The sequence below is a fragment of the Penicillium canescens genome, assembly GCF_028828765.1.
Source record: "Penicillium canescens strain IBT 15451 chromosome Unknown utg000010l_segment0_segment0, whole genome shotgun sequence".
NCBI lineage: Eukaryota > Fungi > Ascomycota > Eurotiomycetes > Eurotiales > Aspergillaceae > Penicillium > Penicillium canescens.
Genome location: NW_026703972.1, coordinates 1,033,488 through 1,050,485, shown reverse-complemented (window position 1 = coordinate 1,050,485; position 16,998 = coordinate 1,033,488). Strand labels below are relative to the sequence as shown.

Below are 16,998 nucleotides of genomic sequence, written 5' to 3'. Positions count from 1 at the left end.
ATGACGGAGTCAAGTTTGGCGAGCCGGAATATTTCTGCGTGTGGCAAAGTTCCGGGGATCAAGGCCGATCGAGAGCCTTGAGGCCTTCCCTCTCCGCTACCATTCAAGGCACGAGGAAATCCGGAAAGACTTGGTCGAAAGAGGCCAAAAGTTTCGGGATTTGGTCGGCTCGCACATTCGGCACTGTAACGGCAGTGCGTTCTTTATGAACAAGGGGAAGGCGATCAAAGTCAACGTCTGAGACTTTTTTCAGAGATTGGCGGCTCAAGCATTGGGCTTTCCGTGTCGATGCTAACGGGTGGTATATGCTCCGACGGATGTGGCTCAGACTTGCCAGAAAAGACACGATGGAGGAATGAAGCCCCTTGAGAGCTAAGTGCAAGAGGGCTTCTCGAACGCTGCGGACTGTATTCGAATGCTTCATCCAACAACACCGTTGTGAGTGGGATTTCTGGCGATAAAAATGGAGCATCCTGATGCTCGATGGGAGGACCAATACTCTCGCGGTGATCTGCGCTCGTGGCCTCGTGGTCCACATCCAGACGGCGCGATGAGCTCCGCGAAGTGACAACAGAGGGATCTCTTGCTTGATGCGAGCTGGAGCCCATGCACTGTGTTTCTAGCTTCAAACGCTGGCGTTTGCGTGGGAGGATAGCCTCCGACCTTTCAAAACGGCATTCACTTCCCTGCTCTTCACACCTTGAGCAGCATTCTTCTCGCCTTGTCATACGAGAGGAAAGGTCACACTGCCTCTTCTGTTCACGACAACGGTCGCATGATGCCCGTTTGTTTTTGGGCATGATGAATGGATGCAATTAGCGGTTGACGCCGAAGGAAAAAAAACCCTTAGGGGCACTGGGAACAAAAAGAGACGAGACATGGTGGGAGGAAGCTTTTATAAGGCTGGGGACTGAAAAGGGCTCCACATTGCCGCATGGCCCCCTATTCCACATGGCCTTCTCTTCCGCATAGCTCCTTCTTCCGCTTGGCCCCTCTTCCGCATAGCTCCTTCTTCCGCATATCCTTCTCTTCCGCATATCCCCGTCTTCCGCCTCGCCCCCTCTTCCGCCTCGCCTCCTCAGAATAGAGGCGATTGATCTTACTATTTGGAATCTCTAAAAGAGAGGCGAGTGTATATTTGTATATTTGCCGAAAGTTAGAAGGTGTCTCTTGTTATGGATCGCTTATTATAGGTGCCGGAACGAGTTCGTTTCAATGACTCCAGCACTCGCCTTTTTCCTCAGATGAAGCGATGAGCTTCCTTGGTTAGTATTGCTCGGATTTTGCATAGTCAAAGGTCCGGTACCTACTCTCACAGAGATCCTCCGCTATTTATTGAAGAGAACATCCCTCCTCCGGAGTACCCATTTCCCCGGCATAGTTCGTCAGAAGCTAAGGAAGCCGGTCTAGATTTCGTGAGAACATACAGCCATTGTGAAGTTGTGATTAAGCTATCACAGCAGATGCAGGCAGGACAAACGGAAGATAAAACGCGGCTTGGGTCACTAATGACGTGTATTCAGGAAAAGGCGCCTAGTTTGGAATTGGAGAATAGAAAATGCTCTGTGGACTATATAAGGGGACGCGGCGGAAGAACATTTGCATAGGCCTAATTGATTATTGAGGGCAGAAAACACAAAAAAGGTGTGGATGGGCTTCTTAGTGGCTGACCTACCAATACCAGGCACCCTCATATTATCCCAGCTGTTCAAGGAATATCCACGCAATTTTGGAGTGCCACCACCGGCCGGCATGTGAGCGGACTGGCCGCTTCCAATCAATCGGCCTGTCGGCTGTACTGCTGAGACTTATGCCACAAGAACACTCCCACAAGTAATTGCTTCCATTCCCCCCCCATCTTTTTTCCCCCCGTCTAAAAGAGTCAGTAAGAATAATAGAATGTAGGTTTGAAGGATTCAGTCCCGGACATAAATAATTATCGGCCCCAGCCAGTCGTCACCATCACCACACTTGCTTGACTTCAAGCCGCGCAAAGTCCAAGATGCGTTCCTTCAATTACCTTTTCTTCATCGGAAATGTTGTGACAGGCAGTTATTTGGCTATCATTAAGGACACTGGTGGCGAGAACAACTGTAGAGTGTGGTCTCAGAATAACCACGGCTGTACCGGCTACTCAGCAACCTTTGCTAAGCTGAAAGGCAAAGATTGTTCGAGTGAGTACACAATCTGAACCAAACGCGCTGTTGTTAACACCCTTAGGTTTCACTGGTGCCGGTTCCGACGATAAGTCGGTGAAAATTGATATATGTGGCACTGAAAATGGAGAGCAGGTCGCCTGGGTGACAGTGAACAAAAACGGCACCGTGGCTTTCCACAACCGAGAGGGAGATACTTCTAGTTGTACGCTAGAAAACGGTCTTAAGGTGCCCAGTGGATGTAGCATCGGTAAAACAGTTTCCTCTCAGACGACCACGCCGATCTTTACGGGCAGTCAGACCTCGTTCTCAACTACAATCGACATGTCCGCTTCTGAAACAGCCCATGCTGATCTATCCCCTACTCCGATATTCACCTCGACGCCTACAAACAGTCAATCTTTGGCTTCAACTTCAGCCAGTAACTCGGCTACTGAGACGCCCCTTGCAGATCAATCACCAACTCCGATATTCACCTCGACGCCTACAAACAGTCAATCTTTGGCTTCAACTTCAGCCAGTAACTCGGCTACTGAGACGCCTCTTGCAGATCAATCTCCAACTCTCACGCCTACCCCGGCATGCACATGCACTTGCAAAGCTGCCGTCGTCTGATGAGGTAGAACTGCACTCTGAGCAAGTTCTCATTAGCTACTACAGAAAATCGATGGATCAAGCAGATTCTGGTGCACTTGGGCGGAAATATGAGCTGAAAGCGGTCTTTAGAGTCACAGCATTGGACTCTCCTTGGTTACAAAGCCAAATGGATAATTGACATTCAAATTCCTTTATGTCATGGCTCGCGGCAACTTCTTGCACTAGCTTACAAGCTTTGGACAAGCTTCCTAGCATTGATTCCACCCGCGGGAGGAAAAATGGATATATTGCTACCATTTCATCGGTTTCTTGATCCAAAACGCAGACCCGGATGTCAGCCCAGTCCAGCATTTTCGGAAGTCGGGAAGCTGGCAAGGAGAGGAAGATATCCTCAGTACATGTGGACGATGACAATGGGTCCGGCCATCTCCATTCTTGAGCAGATACGCTGTTATAACCGGGGGGAGAATAGCAGTCAATAACTGTTTCAGAATGGGTGTCAACTGTGCCTCTGGTTGACAATGAGAAGTGGAATAAATTGTTAAGCTCAGCGCTTCCATGCCCAGTGACAAGGAGTGGTGAGGGGACTAAGCATTTGTGCACGATTCGTAGGTAATCCTTCAGTGTCCAGGTCTGTACAATATGACGACCTGCTAGACTACAGTGGGCTGTGGGGAGCCCGTCATAAACTGCAGACTTCTATGCCTACCCTTTCTTGGTTGTTCCAATAGTGGCTTCAATGCCTTGACTGATAAAAGAGCAAGTACGTATGCAGCGTTAATTTGTTATTGGCCACTACTCATCCGCTTTTATACATCACTCATTTTCGTTTGCCCATCCTCAAGGGGAAACCGCCATTTCGTCTTAACAATAATTAGATCCAGCGTTCAATTCTGAATTCAAGTAATCGCGCACGGCTTACGTTCTAACCACTACTGTTCTAAATCCTCGCTTAGAACATGACTTGTACCTTCAACGTTCACGAGAGTGCCAAAATGGATTGGACATGCGTCGCAATTTCTTTCACCGCCCATGAAGATAGTACAGTAGCTCACGTATGTGGATATAGGTACCCTTTCCTAATGTGAGAAATAGCTCCTTGCATCATTCTAAAGAACGACACCATTTGTTCTAAGAGTCGTGACCCACTTACTGGAACTAGAAACTGCATTGAGTCTCAGGAGGATCGCTGCTTACATATACAATCGACCTATTCCGTCGTGTTGGGGATACGCCTGATTTGAATAAATAGTGTTCAGCAATATGTCTGAGCGGCTTCAAATTAGAGAATGAATGCTACTAAGCTTTCTATCTCCCTAAGATTGTAACTCCAATGTTCCACGCCGTCGGCGAGTTGGATGCAACGATTTCTACTGCACAGACACGGAACCTCGCACGACATTGCTCAAACCCATGGCCCTATGAATTCTTCGGCGATCACTATGTACCCCAGAACAAAGATTTTGGGAGCTTCAGTCGATCCCTTCAGAGCTTTTTAAAGGAAGTGTTTGGTCTATGTAAAGAGGTCCAGGAGGTTTGGGAGGATATTGACATCGTTTGCCCAAAACTAAAACGTGCGGGCCATTTTCGGGCATGCACATTTAGCAATACGGTAAGTAGTTCATGTCGACGGAATACAGGCTTGGGAGATATATAGACTGAGAAGGCAGTCAATGATTAGCAATGTGAGGTATATTCTGGTTTTATCTTGACCTACCCGGTGTGGTATTGTTTGGTGAGATTGCGGGCTGGGAGTCTTCTTGATTTTGCGAGGATGGTGCAGAAGCCTGATGTCGCGTAATCTATATCGACGCACTTGCTGCATTAGCTGATGAGACCAAGGATCCGCAGATTTTAGCCTGAAGGTCGGAGAGCGAGGAGGGAAGCCCTCCGGAAGCATCTGACGTTGGTACCGAGCCCTGGTATGGGATCGTGAAGTCGATTTGTCTGCGATCGGTCGCCGTTTTCGAATTCCTTTCCGAAGCTGATTGCGCTTTCCTCGCAGGGACTCGAATGACCTGTACTTATCGTGTTGCTTGGAATATTCCTTAGCCCTTTGTTCCCATGACATCCATTCATATTCAAATAACCATGGTTCGAGGTTTTCTTCCTCAGTCTCAGTCCAAGGAACATAGTCACCTGTCGGCATCGTGGTGGATGGGGTACGTAAAAGAGTAAAAGAACGGACGGCAACCAGGAAATCACGCTGAGAGCAAACTCTGGAAGAGATGGTTGAGAAACTACAAACAGCGAGAATATAACTTATGTCTACTGTACTCAACTCACCATATCTACTTAGAACAAGTCTCCATTTGGGAGGCAAGTGGTCATAGCGGAACTCACAGCTCGCAAAAAATGAGTTTAATAATTAAATACCCATTGTAGTGGTGGAACCGGTGACATAGTAGAAAGATGGACGGACTATTAGTCACGTGGCCAGTCAGATAGCATTCCTCCATGTTGGGATTCCAGCAGAGGACTGGGCTAGCATCGTACAATTCACTCTTTTCGTTTCCAGCCCTTTTATTATGAAGAAGTCTCAGGGTATACGCTCCGCTGTCTACTAGTGCTGTCTAGGGAGTGTTGGTTGCTTGATCCTTCATCCATGATATCGACCTGTCTGCTATGCCAGACTGCCATTGAGCCATCCCCATTTCACCATCTAATATAGCAATGCACATCGTACCATTGTTTCGACGTAGGTTAAAAAATGAAAATAAATTAAAAGACTAAAAATAAAAATAAACAAGATTTCTTTTTAATTCGGCTAAAGTAGCAGGATGGATCATAGTATAGTAGAAAATGGGCAATTGGCTAGATGCCCACTTGGACCTCGAATTACTCAAGTTGAGTCGATTAATGAGGTTGACAGGTATGTGAAAATCAATCATTGGGAAGTTCTACGGCTACACAGATTCACGATGGCCTACTAGTCTTGACCGGCTCCATTTTCATCCCCATACTGGAAAATCGCAGCTAGACCTCGCCATATTGCTTTTTCGGGTACCCCATGGGTACCCGCTAGCCCGCCAAGAACCCATCAGCGGGAACTGATAGGGACACCTCAACTTTTAACGTGATTCACGGTCTCCCGGGCGACACTGCCGGTCGGGCGACCCCATAAAAAATCCCCCTCAATAATAAAACATGTTTTTTAACCACAACAAAAATGCCCCCCAACGCTCTGATCGAAAAAAAAGTTGATAGAGCAGGAGGGCCGTCTTTTATTAGCTATAAAGGCTATAAAAGATGGTAAATATCCCTCTGCTGCAGCTGCTGCACGATCATTTGATTTACCTGTCTCAACTTTGAAGTATCGGATCAATGGGCGCGAATCTTTGGCTGAGAAGAGACCAACTGGCCATATTTTCACTGAAATTGAAGAGCAATCAATGGAAAATTGGTTACTTGATATGGATACCAGAGGTGCTGCTCTCACGATGCCTATGTTGCGCGATATGGCCAATCTCCTACGAAGTGCCCAGAAAAATACCCCCTCCACTATCGGTGTCAATTGGCCTACTCAATTTATCAAACGACGCCCGAATTTATCCAGCCGACTCTCTCGAAAATACGACTATCAGAGAGCACTTTCAGAGGACCCTCGAATTATTAAACCATGGTTTGATTTGGTCCAAAATACTATTGAAAAGTGGGGTATCACGTCAGATGATATTTTCAACTTTGATGAGTCTGGTTTTGCTATGGGGGTTGGCGCGACACAGAGGATTATTACCTCGGCTGAATACCATGGGAAAAGAGCTCTCTTACAAGCCGGAAATCGCGAGTGGGTGACTTCAATTGAGTGTATCAGAGCTGATGGAAGTGTTCATCCTCCACTCTTTGTTTTCAAGGGAAAACTTTTTCCAGCGCATCTACGCCAACCCCTCCTGAACAATCAAGAAGGAGCTGGTCTTACTACAAGTAAAAATGGCTGGAGTACCAATGAGGTTGGTATTTGGTGGCTAAAATACTACTTTATCCCAAATATTGGGAGAAGGGTAGGAAAATATTGCCTCTTGGTCCTGGATGGTCATGGTAGTCATTTGACCCCTGAATTTGACCAACTTTGTGATGAAAATGATATCATTGCAATCCGCATGCCTTCCCATGCCTCTCATCTTTTACAACCTTTGGATGTGGGTTGTTTTTCGGTTTTGAAGAGGCTTTATGGAGGAGCGGTTTCAACCATGATGCGGAATGGAGTCAATTCTATTGATAAGGAAGATTTCCTTGAATTGATTGCAGATGCAAGAAAGGGTGCTTTTACGGCCTCTACTATCCAGAATAGCTTCTTGGCTACTGGATTAACACCATTTAATCCAGATAAAGTCTTGGAAAAACTGAATGTGCACCTGGATGAACTTCCTCCTCTTGAGATCCTTTCCCAGCGACCACTCTCTTCCGGCAGTGATAGTGATCCAAATACTCTCTGGACTCTCTCGAAATTCTCAAAATCGCAATCTCGTATCAAAAAAGGTCTAGAATCTTCTTCTTCAATCCTTTCTTCGCCTATTAAACGGGAGATTAAGAGGACCTACGAAATGACCATAAAAGTGGTCCACCGCCAAATTTTCCTCCAAGATCGCTGTATACAATTAGAGGCAACCAACAAAAAACAGACAAAAAAAACGAGTGATCAAACATACATTTATTGATCAGAGAGGCATTTTAAGGGGTCAGGAGAGCAGTCAGAGTGATGTGGTTATTGAGAAGAAGGATGTATGTAAAGATATATCTTTGCTGGAGATGCCTGTAGAACAACCTACAGAACCTGCTTTACCCTCTATGCCTACAGTTAGGCGGCAGGTCACCTGTTCTGGATGTGGTACTAAAGGTCATACGTATATTAAATGCCCTACACGTGTTAAATAGCAAAATTTAAGTTGTTTTTGTGGTATTATTCATGCTTTCTTGGTGACCTCACGCAGTCAAGAGGAGCAAGAAGAGTGTAGTTTGGCCATAACGGGTCACCTGTCGCTGCGGTCGTAGACCGTAGCGTCAGATAGGGCCCAAATGACCCGGCCAAACTAGGATGGTGGAGGGGACGGTGGTGGAAGCAGCAGAGACAGCGGGGCCGGCGAGCCTGTCTGGAACTGGTGATTGAGCTTGTACAAAACTGACGCGTTCGCCGTAAAATACACCCTGAAAGACTCTGAGGTCCATCTCCCTAGCATCTGAATCTGGTCGTCGAGTATCCCACTATCGTGCGCATGCTGAGCTGCGCCCTTCCGAAAACTGTGACCCGAGTAGCCCTCTGTCCGTAGTCCAAGCGCTCTTAGCTTAGTAGATAAGGTCGAGAGGAAGTTGTTGCGACTGAATGGTCTTCTGTGGAAGGAGAACAATGGGGCGTCGGGCCCTCTGGGATCGAGAAGTAGCAGCTTCTGAAGGGCATCAACTGGGCACGCGCCGTCTCCTGTCTTTGCAAGAATAATTTGCACCCCTTCGTGGCGGCGGTTTGTCTTACTGCGCTTGAGTGTGAGTTGTGCGTGGTCTAACGAGGGCGAGAATCTGACGTCGGAGCGCGTTAACTTTGTGGCTGAGAAGATAGAATGTGTGCTGAGATCGTCAGCCTTGTAGGTGAATTCTCCGAGGCGAAGGAATCCAGCAAATGCTACCCGGCACGCGGTGGCAAAGTTATAGACGTCTAGAAGGTTCGCAGACATCTCCAATGGCCGAGGCGGGAGTGCGGCGAGGCTCGCAGATAGTTCGTAATAGTGTCACGAGAAATAGGTTTTCTGACCCGTATTTTTGTGACGGGTTTGAGTCTTCTCGCACCGTCTATGAGACGTCGAAAATGCTTGTTATCGAAGATATCGTCAAGGAAATTATCGATATGGTAGGCTCGGAGAGCGGCTAGGTCGGCGAGTGCGGTGTCAGGCTTGACGGCCTTTTGGCTGGCATTACCAAGGAGTCGTGAGCTTAGCCATGAGGTTAATGAATGTCTTGACACTGGCCATGCGGAGAAATTTTGTAGCGCGCAGTGCTTTTCGTGGCTGCGCTGAACGGAGAGGTAAACGGAACGGGTGTTGGCGCTGAGTCCGTTCCAGAGCAGTTTTAGGTGGCCGGCATTGAGCTGAGGAGCTCGTGAAGAGAACCACGCGGGCGGTTCAATACCGAGAGGTCCTGCCAATGGGGACAAATGTTAGCAATGTCTTCAAGATTGTTACGTGAGAGCGCGTCTGCTAATGTATTTTCCCCGGAGGGGAGCCAGTGTGGCACGATGTGGATGTCTCTCGCCGCCGCTAGGATAAGCAGGCTCTTCAGAGGTGCGTTAGGCGGACCATGAAGAAAGCCTTTCTTGAGTCCCGTGTGCGCTGTGGAGCTATCCGTGTGGATAACGAGAGTATGATGGAGCCAATGGTGGCTGAAGAGTAGGAAGCCTTGTAGAATAGCGTCCACTTCGTTGGTATTGATGTGCGCATGTGCGTCTTCAGCAAGGGCCAATGTGGCAGCATTGCTTGGATGAAGCTGGTGACAATGGGCCAGCCAGCAGTCTAATGTAGACTGGGATGAGAAGAAGAAGAGCCCCTGGCCTATACTAGAGGCATCTGTGTAGAGATGCGTGATGGGGCGGCGGCAGGGGTCAATTAGGAGTACGCCGTTGAAGAGAGACAAGGAGTCCCTCCACCATTCCAAATCGTCACGTACCTCGTAAGGGATACGGCGGCGCGCACTACTCCCATGTGGGAAAGCGGCTTGGAAGGTGTATAGAGACTGTAATCTTGTTCTTCCAAGTCGGACAACTCTTGAACAAAAGGCTAATAAGCCTGTGAGGCGCTCTGCTTGCTTGACGGAGAGACTCGCTGCGTTCAGGGCAGCTGCGGCGTCCAATGTGGCGCGGCACAACTTTTCTGGCGGCAGACGAGCTTCCACTGCAATAGAGTCGATCTGGATACCTAGGACTGTAACACAGGTTCCTTGCTGATCCTTTTTTGCTCAGCAACGCGGGTCGGAATCAAGTGGGATTGTACCGGACGGTGATTCTTGGGTCGTGGGCTCTCTCATTGATTTAGCTGTCCTCGGTCTTGTCCGCTCGATTTGAAGCTGGGATGGTCATGTCAACTTATTCGGCTAGAAATGACGGGGCTGTTGCCTCACATTCTCCTTGCATGCAGACTTGGAATAACAACCTGGCCCTCTGCGAAGGTACGGTTCGTCCGCTATGAAGCAAGACAGAAACACCGGAACCTCTCGGCATCTTTCAGAGGTCCAGGCTTTAAAGACGCTAGACACCATCCGAAGACAACGATAGTCACCCATTCAGCACCCGGATCCCAAGCCACGAGAAGGCTATCCCCTGTGAGTGTTCAATGCCGAGAGATAGACAGTGGTATGCGCTCCTTAGATTTCGGGTCTTGCGCCAGGTAGGCATATCAACGCATGATCTGATGCACAAAATCGACTGGGAGAAAGGGTCGAGGTAGCCGATTTGGTACCCACCAGCGACTCATCGATGCCACCAGTAGTCATGTGGAAGCTATAGACAGCATGCGATCGTATTGTGTAGGGGAGCTTGAGCAGATAAGAGATTTGCTCGCTTCGCATTCGAGTGGTGGGAATCTGAGGGTGTCTTCCTGTTGGGGGATCCGAGTCAGGAGTCAGCAAGTTTTGATCCAGCTGGACGAGGTAATGTGCTTTACGTTGTTCATGAAGAATCCGCCGAGAGTACGCTTGAGACCGATGATCAATTAGGATCGTGATCATACCAGCTTACCGACTAGATCACTTCCAATTCTCTTCAGCAATGCGGTCACCATTCACGCCATGTTGTATTCATGTTCGTTGCACTCTCCGGCTGTCGCTTCGAGAAGCCGCGCTGGATGCACCGGGCAAGTTTCCTAGACGGCAAAGGCGCGCGACGAACTCACCTGTGACAAGGAATTGTACAGTCGTACTGGGAGACTGCTTCGTGTAGATGCCAAGAGGTTGAGGCTCCGCCGTTTGGTGCGTGAAGGCGGTAAGGAGAGGGGCGGAAGACACGATGGAGCGCGCCGTAGTGCCCTAGGTCTTATCTGACTCGGCGGGAATAGGTTGCTTGGCACAACATGCTGGCGATGGGCTGCTCCTACAACGGCATGGAGATGTCAGTGGTGTTTTGTGTTTGAGACACAGACTTGGCACAAATAATCGGACCCGGCGCAGCAGGAGGCGCGATATTCCACTCACCTCATCGTGGATAACCAATGTCTGGAGCTTATGCGTGCTGTTGTTGGCCCGCGCCCTTGGTTTACAATATTCCACATAGGACATGCTGCATGGTTTGAAGCGGCAGGACCAGAAATGGTGTGTAAGCCGTGGCTTTGCGCGGAGCACTGACGAGGTGCTGGTTCGGACTCACTCTGGTGCACTGTCAACGGTTTCCTGTCCATCATTAGCTTGTTGATCGGCGAGACAATGCATGACTCACATGTTCTGAAATAAGACACGGGAAAGGGCTCCGTGGCTTTGCGCTGGTGTATATTGGACGGAATGCACGGATCTGGTTGTTTCGCATCATCTTTGAAGTCAGTTGAATTTGGACAGTATCGTGCTGAAATTTACATACCTGTATGAAAAGTCGCTCTTTTGCATCGGGGGAGGTCCAGGGCGAGACAGTGAGTCGGCTGCTATGGTGGAGAGAGATGTTCGCATAGACACTTTGACCAGCTAACCCAAATCTTGTTCTTTGATCGGCTGGCATGGGTGGCATAGTGGACCTAGTGGGAATCACGTCTCTCACAGGCACTTTCTAGCTTGCCGGTCCACGATGTATCTAAAGTTGTCAGTACAGTGGAAAAATAAGTACTGGGTCGAAGGGGGTGAACTTATCGAGTGCCTCAAGACACAAGGCCTGCTCGACTTTGCGTAGCCAAGTGATAGGATTGTAGAACAAATTGCTGGGGGTAGAGGACGTATTTATAGGCTTCTCGGCTCCTGTCGCGTACGTGCTCTGCTAGGTAGCAAACGTTGAAAGACACGATGCCTATCCTATGTGAGGCCTGTTGCAACCCATACCTTCGTTTTTACCGCGACTTTTGCAGCGACATTCTTGATGCCATTTTATATGCCCACAGAGAGAGACGAGTTGGGGTTATGTTGAGAAAAAGTGATGCTGAATCGGTTAAGGAAACGTTGGCTAACGATCAAATCCTCCACGGTCTTCTATATTGAGACACTGGGAGCTATTCAATCTTCGATGATTCATGTTTGACCATCTCATCTGTTAATGACCCAACGTTGAATCGTCAAAGAGCGCCTACAATTTCTTCACTAGGAGACATGGACTGGTCTTCCCAGCCTCGCTTTACAGTTGGCTGTGTGAGCTGTGCGTCTGTCCGTCTAGACTGGAGTGGGAGTATTAGGTCACGGTCGCGTGTGCTGACCCGCGGACATTGTTGAAGTTTGGCCGTACATCAACTAAATATTTTGAACTCGCAACGATCAATAGAATTTTTTTTTTTTTTTTTTTTTGTATAATAATTCTAAATTGTACAATATTTCTCTGTCAGATTTTGAGGCTTTAACAAATGTAAAAGTGGGAGATTAAAATATGTTGAAATATACGATGTCTTCTAGCAGAAGATGAATAACGCATGCAAACAGTCTATTCCAGAGAGGTGTTTAAGTCTCTTGGTCTCTGTCGGGACATATCCTCCCGTCAGAATAAGCAAAGACACTTTGTACGTAATCTTGCTAAGCTGCGGCTCCCGCCGTATGGATTCAGGGGCATTGGACCACGACCTGGGGGAACACATCTATTTTACATGAATCAAAATTGACTTTTGCTTTGAAAGCATAACCACTGTCCACTTAACTGTGTACAGTACCTAGCTGGTGATACCAACAGTCTCTTTCTCAATGAGAAAGAGACCCTATTTAAAATGGGAGGATTTCCCCTGAACTATACTCTTTTTGAGGAAGGATCACGCTGACTGATGTCACAAATATCGTACGAATACTGCATGAAACCGGGTCTATAGATGATCCGACCGGCATAGCTTATGTAACTAGAATGGACCTCATAAATAGCAGGAAATAGGGGTAATGGAAATACAGAGTCATTTACATCTCCAATTGGCCGGATACAGGACAAATCGTGACAACTGATTCATGCCTGATATATCTGGTATACACCATCTGTCAATGCAAGTTCATGAATACTGGAAGAGAACCGGAGAAATGGATACTCCGAATACGCGGATTGGTCATTAGTGAATAGCATAAATAGCTTGAAATTGGTAGTAATAAAAGACAGAGTCATCGAGATCTTATTGGTCGGATGAAGTACGGCTTTTGAGACCATCTAACTTATTCATGCAGGAATCTCAACAAAATATATTTATCTTCTCTGTTGAGATTCATGGCTTCTCCAGGCATCTCCAGGCATTTCATGCCTGCCTCGCCGAGCATGAATCTAGTGATCAGCATTGAAGCTACCATACAGAGTATAGTTCAGGAGAAATGCTCTCCATTAAATAGGATCTCTCTCTCATTGAAGAGAGATCAGACCTAAACCACCTTGTTGGCCTTGACATACATGATTCCCCGTAAATTCATCGTGTAATTTCAATATTCTCAATTAGCGTTCATCACCAGGGAGCTGATGAATATGAGATATATCGACAGCTCCTCATCGCATTGTACCTGCTCATGGCATCCCATGCCAACAAATAAAACATCAGTGAATCTCACAGTATGTATGTATCATTTCTTTCCAATTGATTATCCGGTCAGTGAACAAAGGCGTCGGAATGACGCCTGTAGAACACCGAAATCCGTCATTATGCAGTGACGATTGTACCCACCCCTTTACCACGGTCACACGGGCTTGCAACGACCGTTGGTGGCTGGCCAAATTTGCTCAAGTCTGCAAAGGTCATGGACATGAATACTTGGGATCTAAACCTCAACGCCGTGAGGCTTGATCAACTCCCCGACTAACGCCTTGATCACTATTACTATTATCCAATGGAGACAAAACTGCCAACAGCCCACTGAAAATATTAACCGATTATAGTCAATTGGACCGTTTTACGATCTGAAGGTTGTTGTGCATGATTTTGCAACCTTGGCTCATCTTTTGGATCTCGGACTACATGTACCCGACACTGTTACAAGTGACTGGCCATAAGTTTGGACACCCTCCTTAGACCCACTCACCTATTACATAATTTTCTGCCGGTTTTAAAACCTCATGCCATTTAACTAATACTGTGTATACCATCCCTCACTATCAATAATAGCTTGCACCCGATGCGGCATAGTCTCAGAGAGATGTTTTAGGTGCTCAAGGTTCAATCGGCCCCATGCAATCTGTGCTGTATCTATTAAAATAGCCTTTGTCTGCTCATTATTCCTCATATCAATGAGATCAGGCCGAAGCTTATAGATCTCGGCCTTTAACAACGCCCAGAGGTTCTCAATTGGATTTAAATCAGGCGAATGTGGCGGCCATTCCATTACCTCGAGCTCTAAGTCCCGTAGAGCTTCTCGGACGACGTAGGCAGTATGTGTTGGCGCATTATCGTGCTGAAAAATCGACCCTTCATTCGATATTAGGGTAGGTAGGATGCGGAGGTATAGATCCCGGATAACGTTGCTATTCACACCTCCACGCTCTGATTCCGGATCCCCGAATAGCGGAATCAAACCAGTTCGACGGGTAGCGCCCGAGAAAGCAGCCCAAAACATCTGCTTAACTTGCTTTCCCCGTTGTGGAAGGCCTTGAACTTGTCCAAGTTTTGGCTGGTCTTTTGGCCGAGTAAATGTCCATTCTCGACGGACACCAATTCCACGCTCTACCGTACATTCATCAGACCAAAAGACGCGAGCCCAATCTTCGGGAGTAAAGTGTTGATAGCGAAAAGCCCATTGACGCCGTTTAAAGGCATGTTCCTCAGTTAAATAAGGTCGCCAGCTACATCGCCATTTCCGGAGGTTTTCAGCATTCAAAAGCCGTCGAATTGACTTTATTTTCACTTTATAAGAGACCTCAGTAAGAAGGTCTTCGTGCGTAACGCGAGGGTTCCCGTGGATTGAGTCTAAAAGGCGTACTTTATCGGCTTCATTAAGCTTCTTCGGTCGGCCAGAACGCGGCTTTGAGACACCGGCACGTCTTTCATGCTCTTTTTTAATCGTATACCGGATCCCCGATAGTGAAATCCAGGGGTATCTCTTATGGATACGTTTGTAACCCCAATGAGCAGCCGTATGAAGCTCACAGATCCTCTCACGTAAAGCAGGTGTAAGTTCTGAGCGTGGAGCCATAGTAAAAATAGCAGATTTTGAAAGGCAGGCTTCATGAAATAGTATTATAAAATAGCTAGAATGGCTAAAATCGCGAGAAATAGCGACGCGTAGCTAGCGTGTCTTTCTAGGCGGTGTCGGCTATAAGGGAAAGCGGTATGAAAGTGGGTCTAAGGAGGGTGTCCAAACTTATGGCCAGTCACTGTAACTGTTACTTAGCAGGCCGAGTTACCAACGAAACAATACCACGTGATCCATTGGTGTATCTTATCACCACGTGATCATTATGAATCAAGCCACAGCCAACGAGAAGAAAAAATAAAAATAAGAAAACCCCCAAACCATACCAATCCCTCGCAGTATGATGATGTTACTGGAAGGGAAAGAGCTCAAAAAATCCGACTCCTCCGCCGAGGCTACTCCGCCAATCCGAGAGCAAGGGTCGCGGCTGACCGAAATGCTCGAGCCTAACCCTACGCAGTCTCAGCCCACGGATGAGCTCGACACGGAGATTAGAGAGGCCCAGGCGCAGCTCGCAAATTTGAAGCGGCAGCGACGGCTCCTTGAGATCCAACAACAAGTTGTTGATGAGCAGATAGCGCTTGAGGTGGCTTGGAACCGGCTCGCAGCTACCACCAGCAAAGATTACTCGCCCACTATCGGCCCTGCTGCAAAGGACTCGGTCAATGCACAATACAGGGGGCTTGCAGCACCGATGCAAAACGGGGACAGCAAAACTGGTATTATCCAAGCTCCAAACAATACTCTCCCTGCACCATCTGAGCAAGCTGTCAGCCCGTCTTTCCGTGCGCCCCAGCTGAACCTATCACTTGTTAAAAACGAAAATACAGACCCAAATGGCGCCGCAGACCCGAATTTGGAACGATTACGGGAACTTGCTGCAGCTACTAGATCGGCCTCGTCACCTTCCCAAGCTCCTCCAGTCCCAAACGTGCCAGTCTACCATGGTCGAGCCCTCGGGGAATTCAGGAACTACGCTATGAGCCTGGAGTGTCATTTCAATAGATATCTAGATTGGTACACAGAAACACAGCCAGGAGCCTTATCTACTAGACATTGCTTTGTACGGAACGGAGACTGCAAACGGTGATGGCCAAGCTGAGGTAACCTCATCGAATCTTCTAATCTATGCACACACACACACACACTCCCACTCTCTCTCTTCCTTCCTTTCTTCATCCCATGGATCTCACCACATAGCCCATAATGATCAATTGCACAGCAGTAAGAGAGCAACTTTAACTAACAGCCACATCAGCTTTATGCTAGTAAACATACGTCTCAACGATAGTACAATATAAGGTTCCTGCGTTTTATCGAAGAGAGCAACGATACACTTATTCGCACCGCTTATCACATATCTATTGCCACCCGTGACCTTCCAGGCCTGATTTTGACCGCGTTCAAAGAGCCAGTAAATATTTACCTCAACTGTTGACGCTCGATCTCACCTATTGCTCACCCTAAATGACTCAGTGATATGCGGAACTGAATGACCGATGAAACCTTGAAACAAAAATATTGCAGAAACCATCACCTAATGGTAGTCTGCAAGTGTATTCTGGATACATTGGGTGCTAGTAGAGCTGGTTGAAATTCTACCGTGACGTTTTTGCGACTGCATACCATTCGAGGCGTGGGAATGCGATAATACGATTCCAAAAATTGCTATCAACTGATGTTGGAGTAGCAAATCTCGTGCCATATCACTCTAGCTACCTAAAGTGAATACCACTAGCTCTTACAGACCATCACCCATGCTTCTTCTTGGCAACGGCGCCAAAAACGTTTGGCGGGAGTTGCGGTCTTCTATCCTGCTCCGAATGGCCCTCCGGATGCAGTCGTCCCCTGCGGCATCCAGAGATCTCCTCAGACTACCACCTTTCTGTCTGCGATCACATAACAATTCATTAACAATTGAAAGATGCCCACCTTTGGCTGCCAATATCAAAATGTCCTCGAGCCACCGATTCGTGAGGTTGACATCAATCTGGTC

At 47.6% G+C, this 16,998-nt stretch overlaps 3 protein-coding genes across 3 annotated transcripts; 2 read left to right on the top strand and 1 right to left on the bottom strand.

The window, feature by feature from the left end:
- Window positions 1-230: 230 nt before the first annotated feature.
- Window positions 231-800, bottom strand: N7446_012252 (Zn(II)2Cys6 transcription factor domain-containing protein; the record flags this gene model as incomplete). The annotated part of the gene is made up of 1 exon (XM_058520994.1): window positions 231-800. One exon carries the CDS (start codon window positions 798-800, stop codon window positions 231-233), a length of 570 nt encoding a protein of 189 aa, XP_058366360.1.
- A 1,202-nt stretch (window positions 801-2,002) lies between these two features.
- On the top strand, window positions 2,003-2,771 carry N7446_012251 (uncharacterized protein; the record flags this gene model as incomplete). The annotated part of the gene is made up of 2 exons (XM_058520993.1): window positions 2,003-2,174; window positions 2,221-2,771. 2 exons carry the CDS (start codon window positions 2,003-2,005, stop codon window positions 2,769-2,771), a joined length of 723 nt encoding a protein of 240 aa, XP_058366359.1.
- A 12,571-nt stretch (window positions 2,772-15,342) lies between these two features.
- N7446_012250 (uncharacterized protein) lies at window positions 15,343-16,092 on the top strand (the record flags this gene model as incomplete). The annotated part of the gene is made up of 1 exon (XM_058520992.1): window positions 15,343-16,092. The coding sequence occupies one exon, from the start codon at window positions 15,343-15,345 to the stop codon at window positions 16,090-16,092; it is 750 nt and encodes a 249-aa protein (XP_058366358.1).
- Window positions 16,093-16,998: the final 906 nt, after the last annotated feature.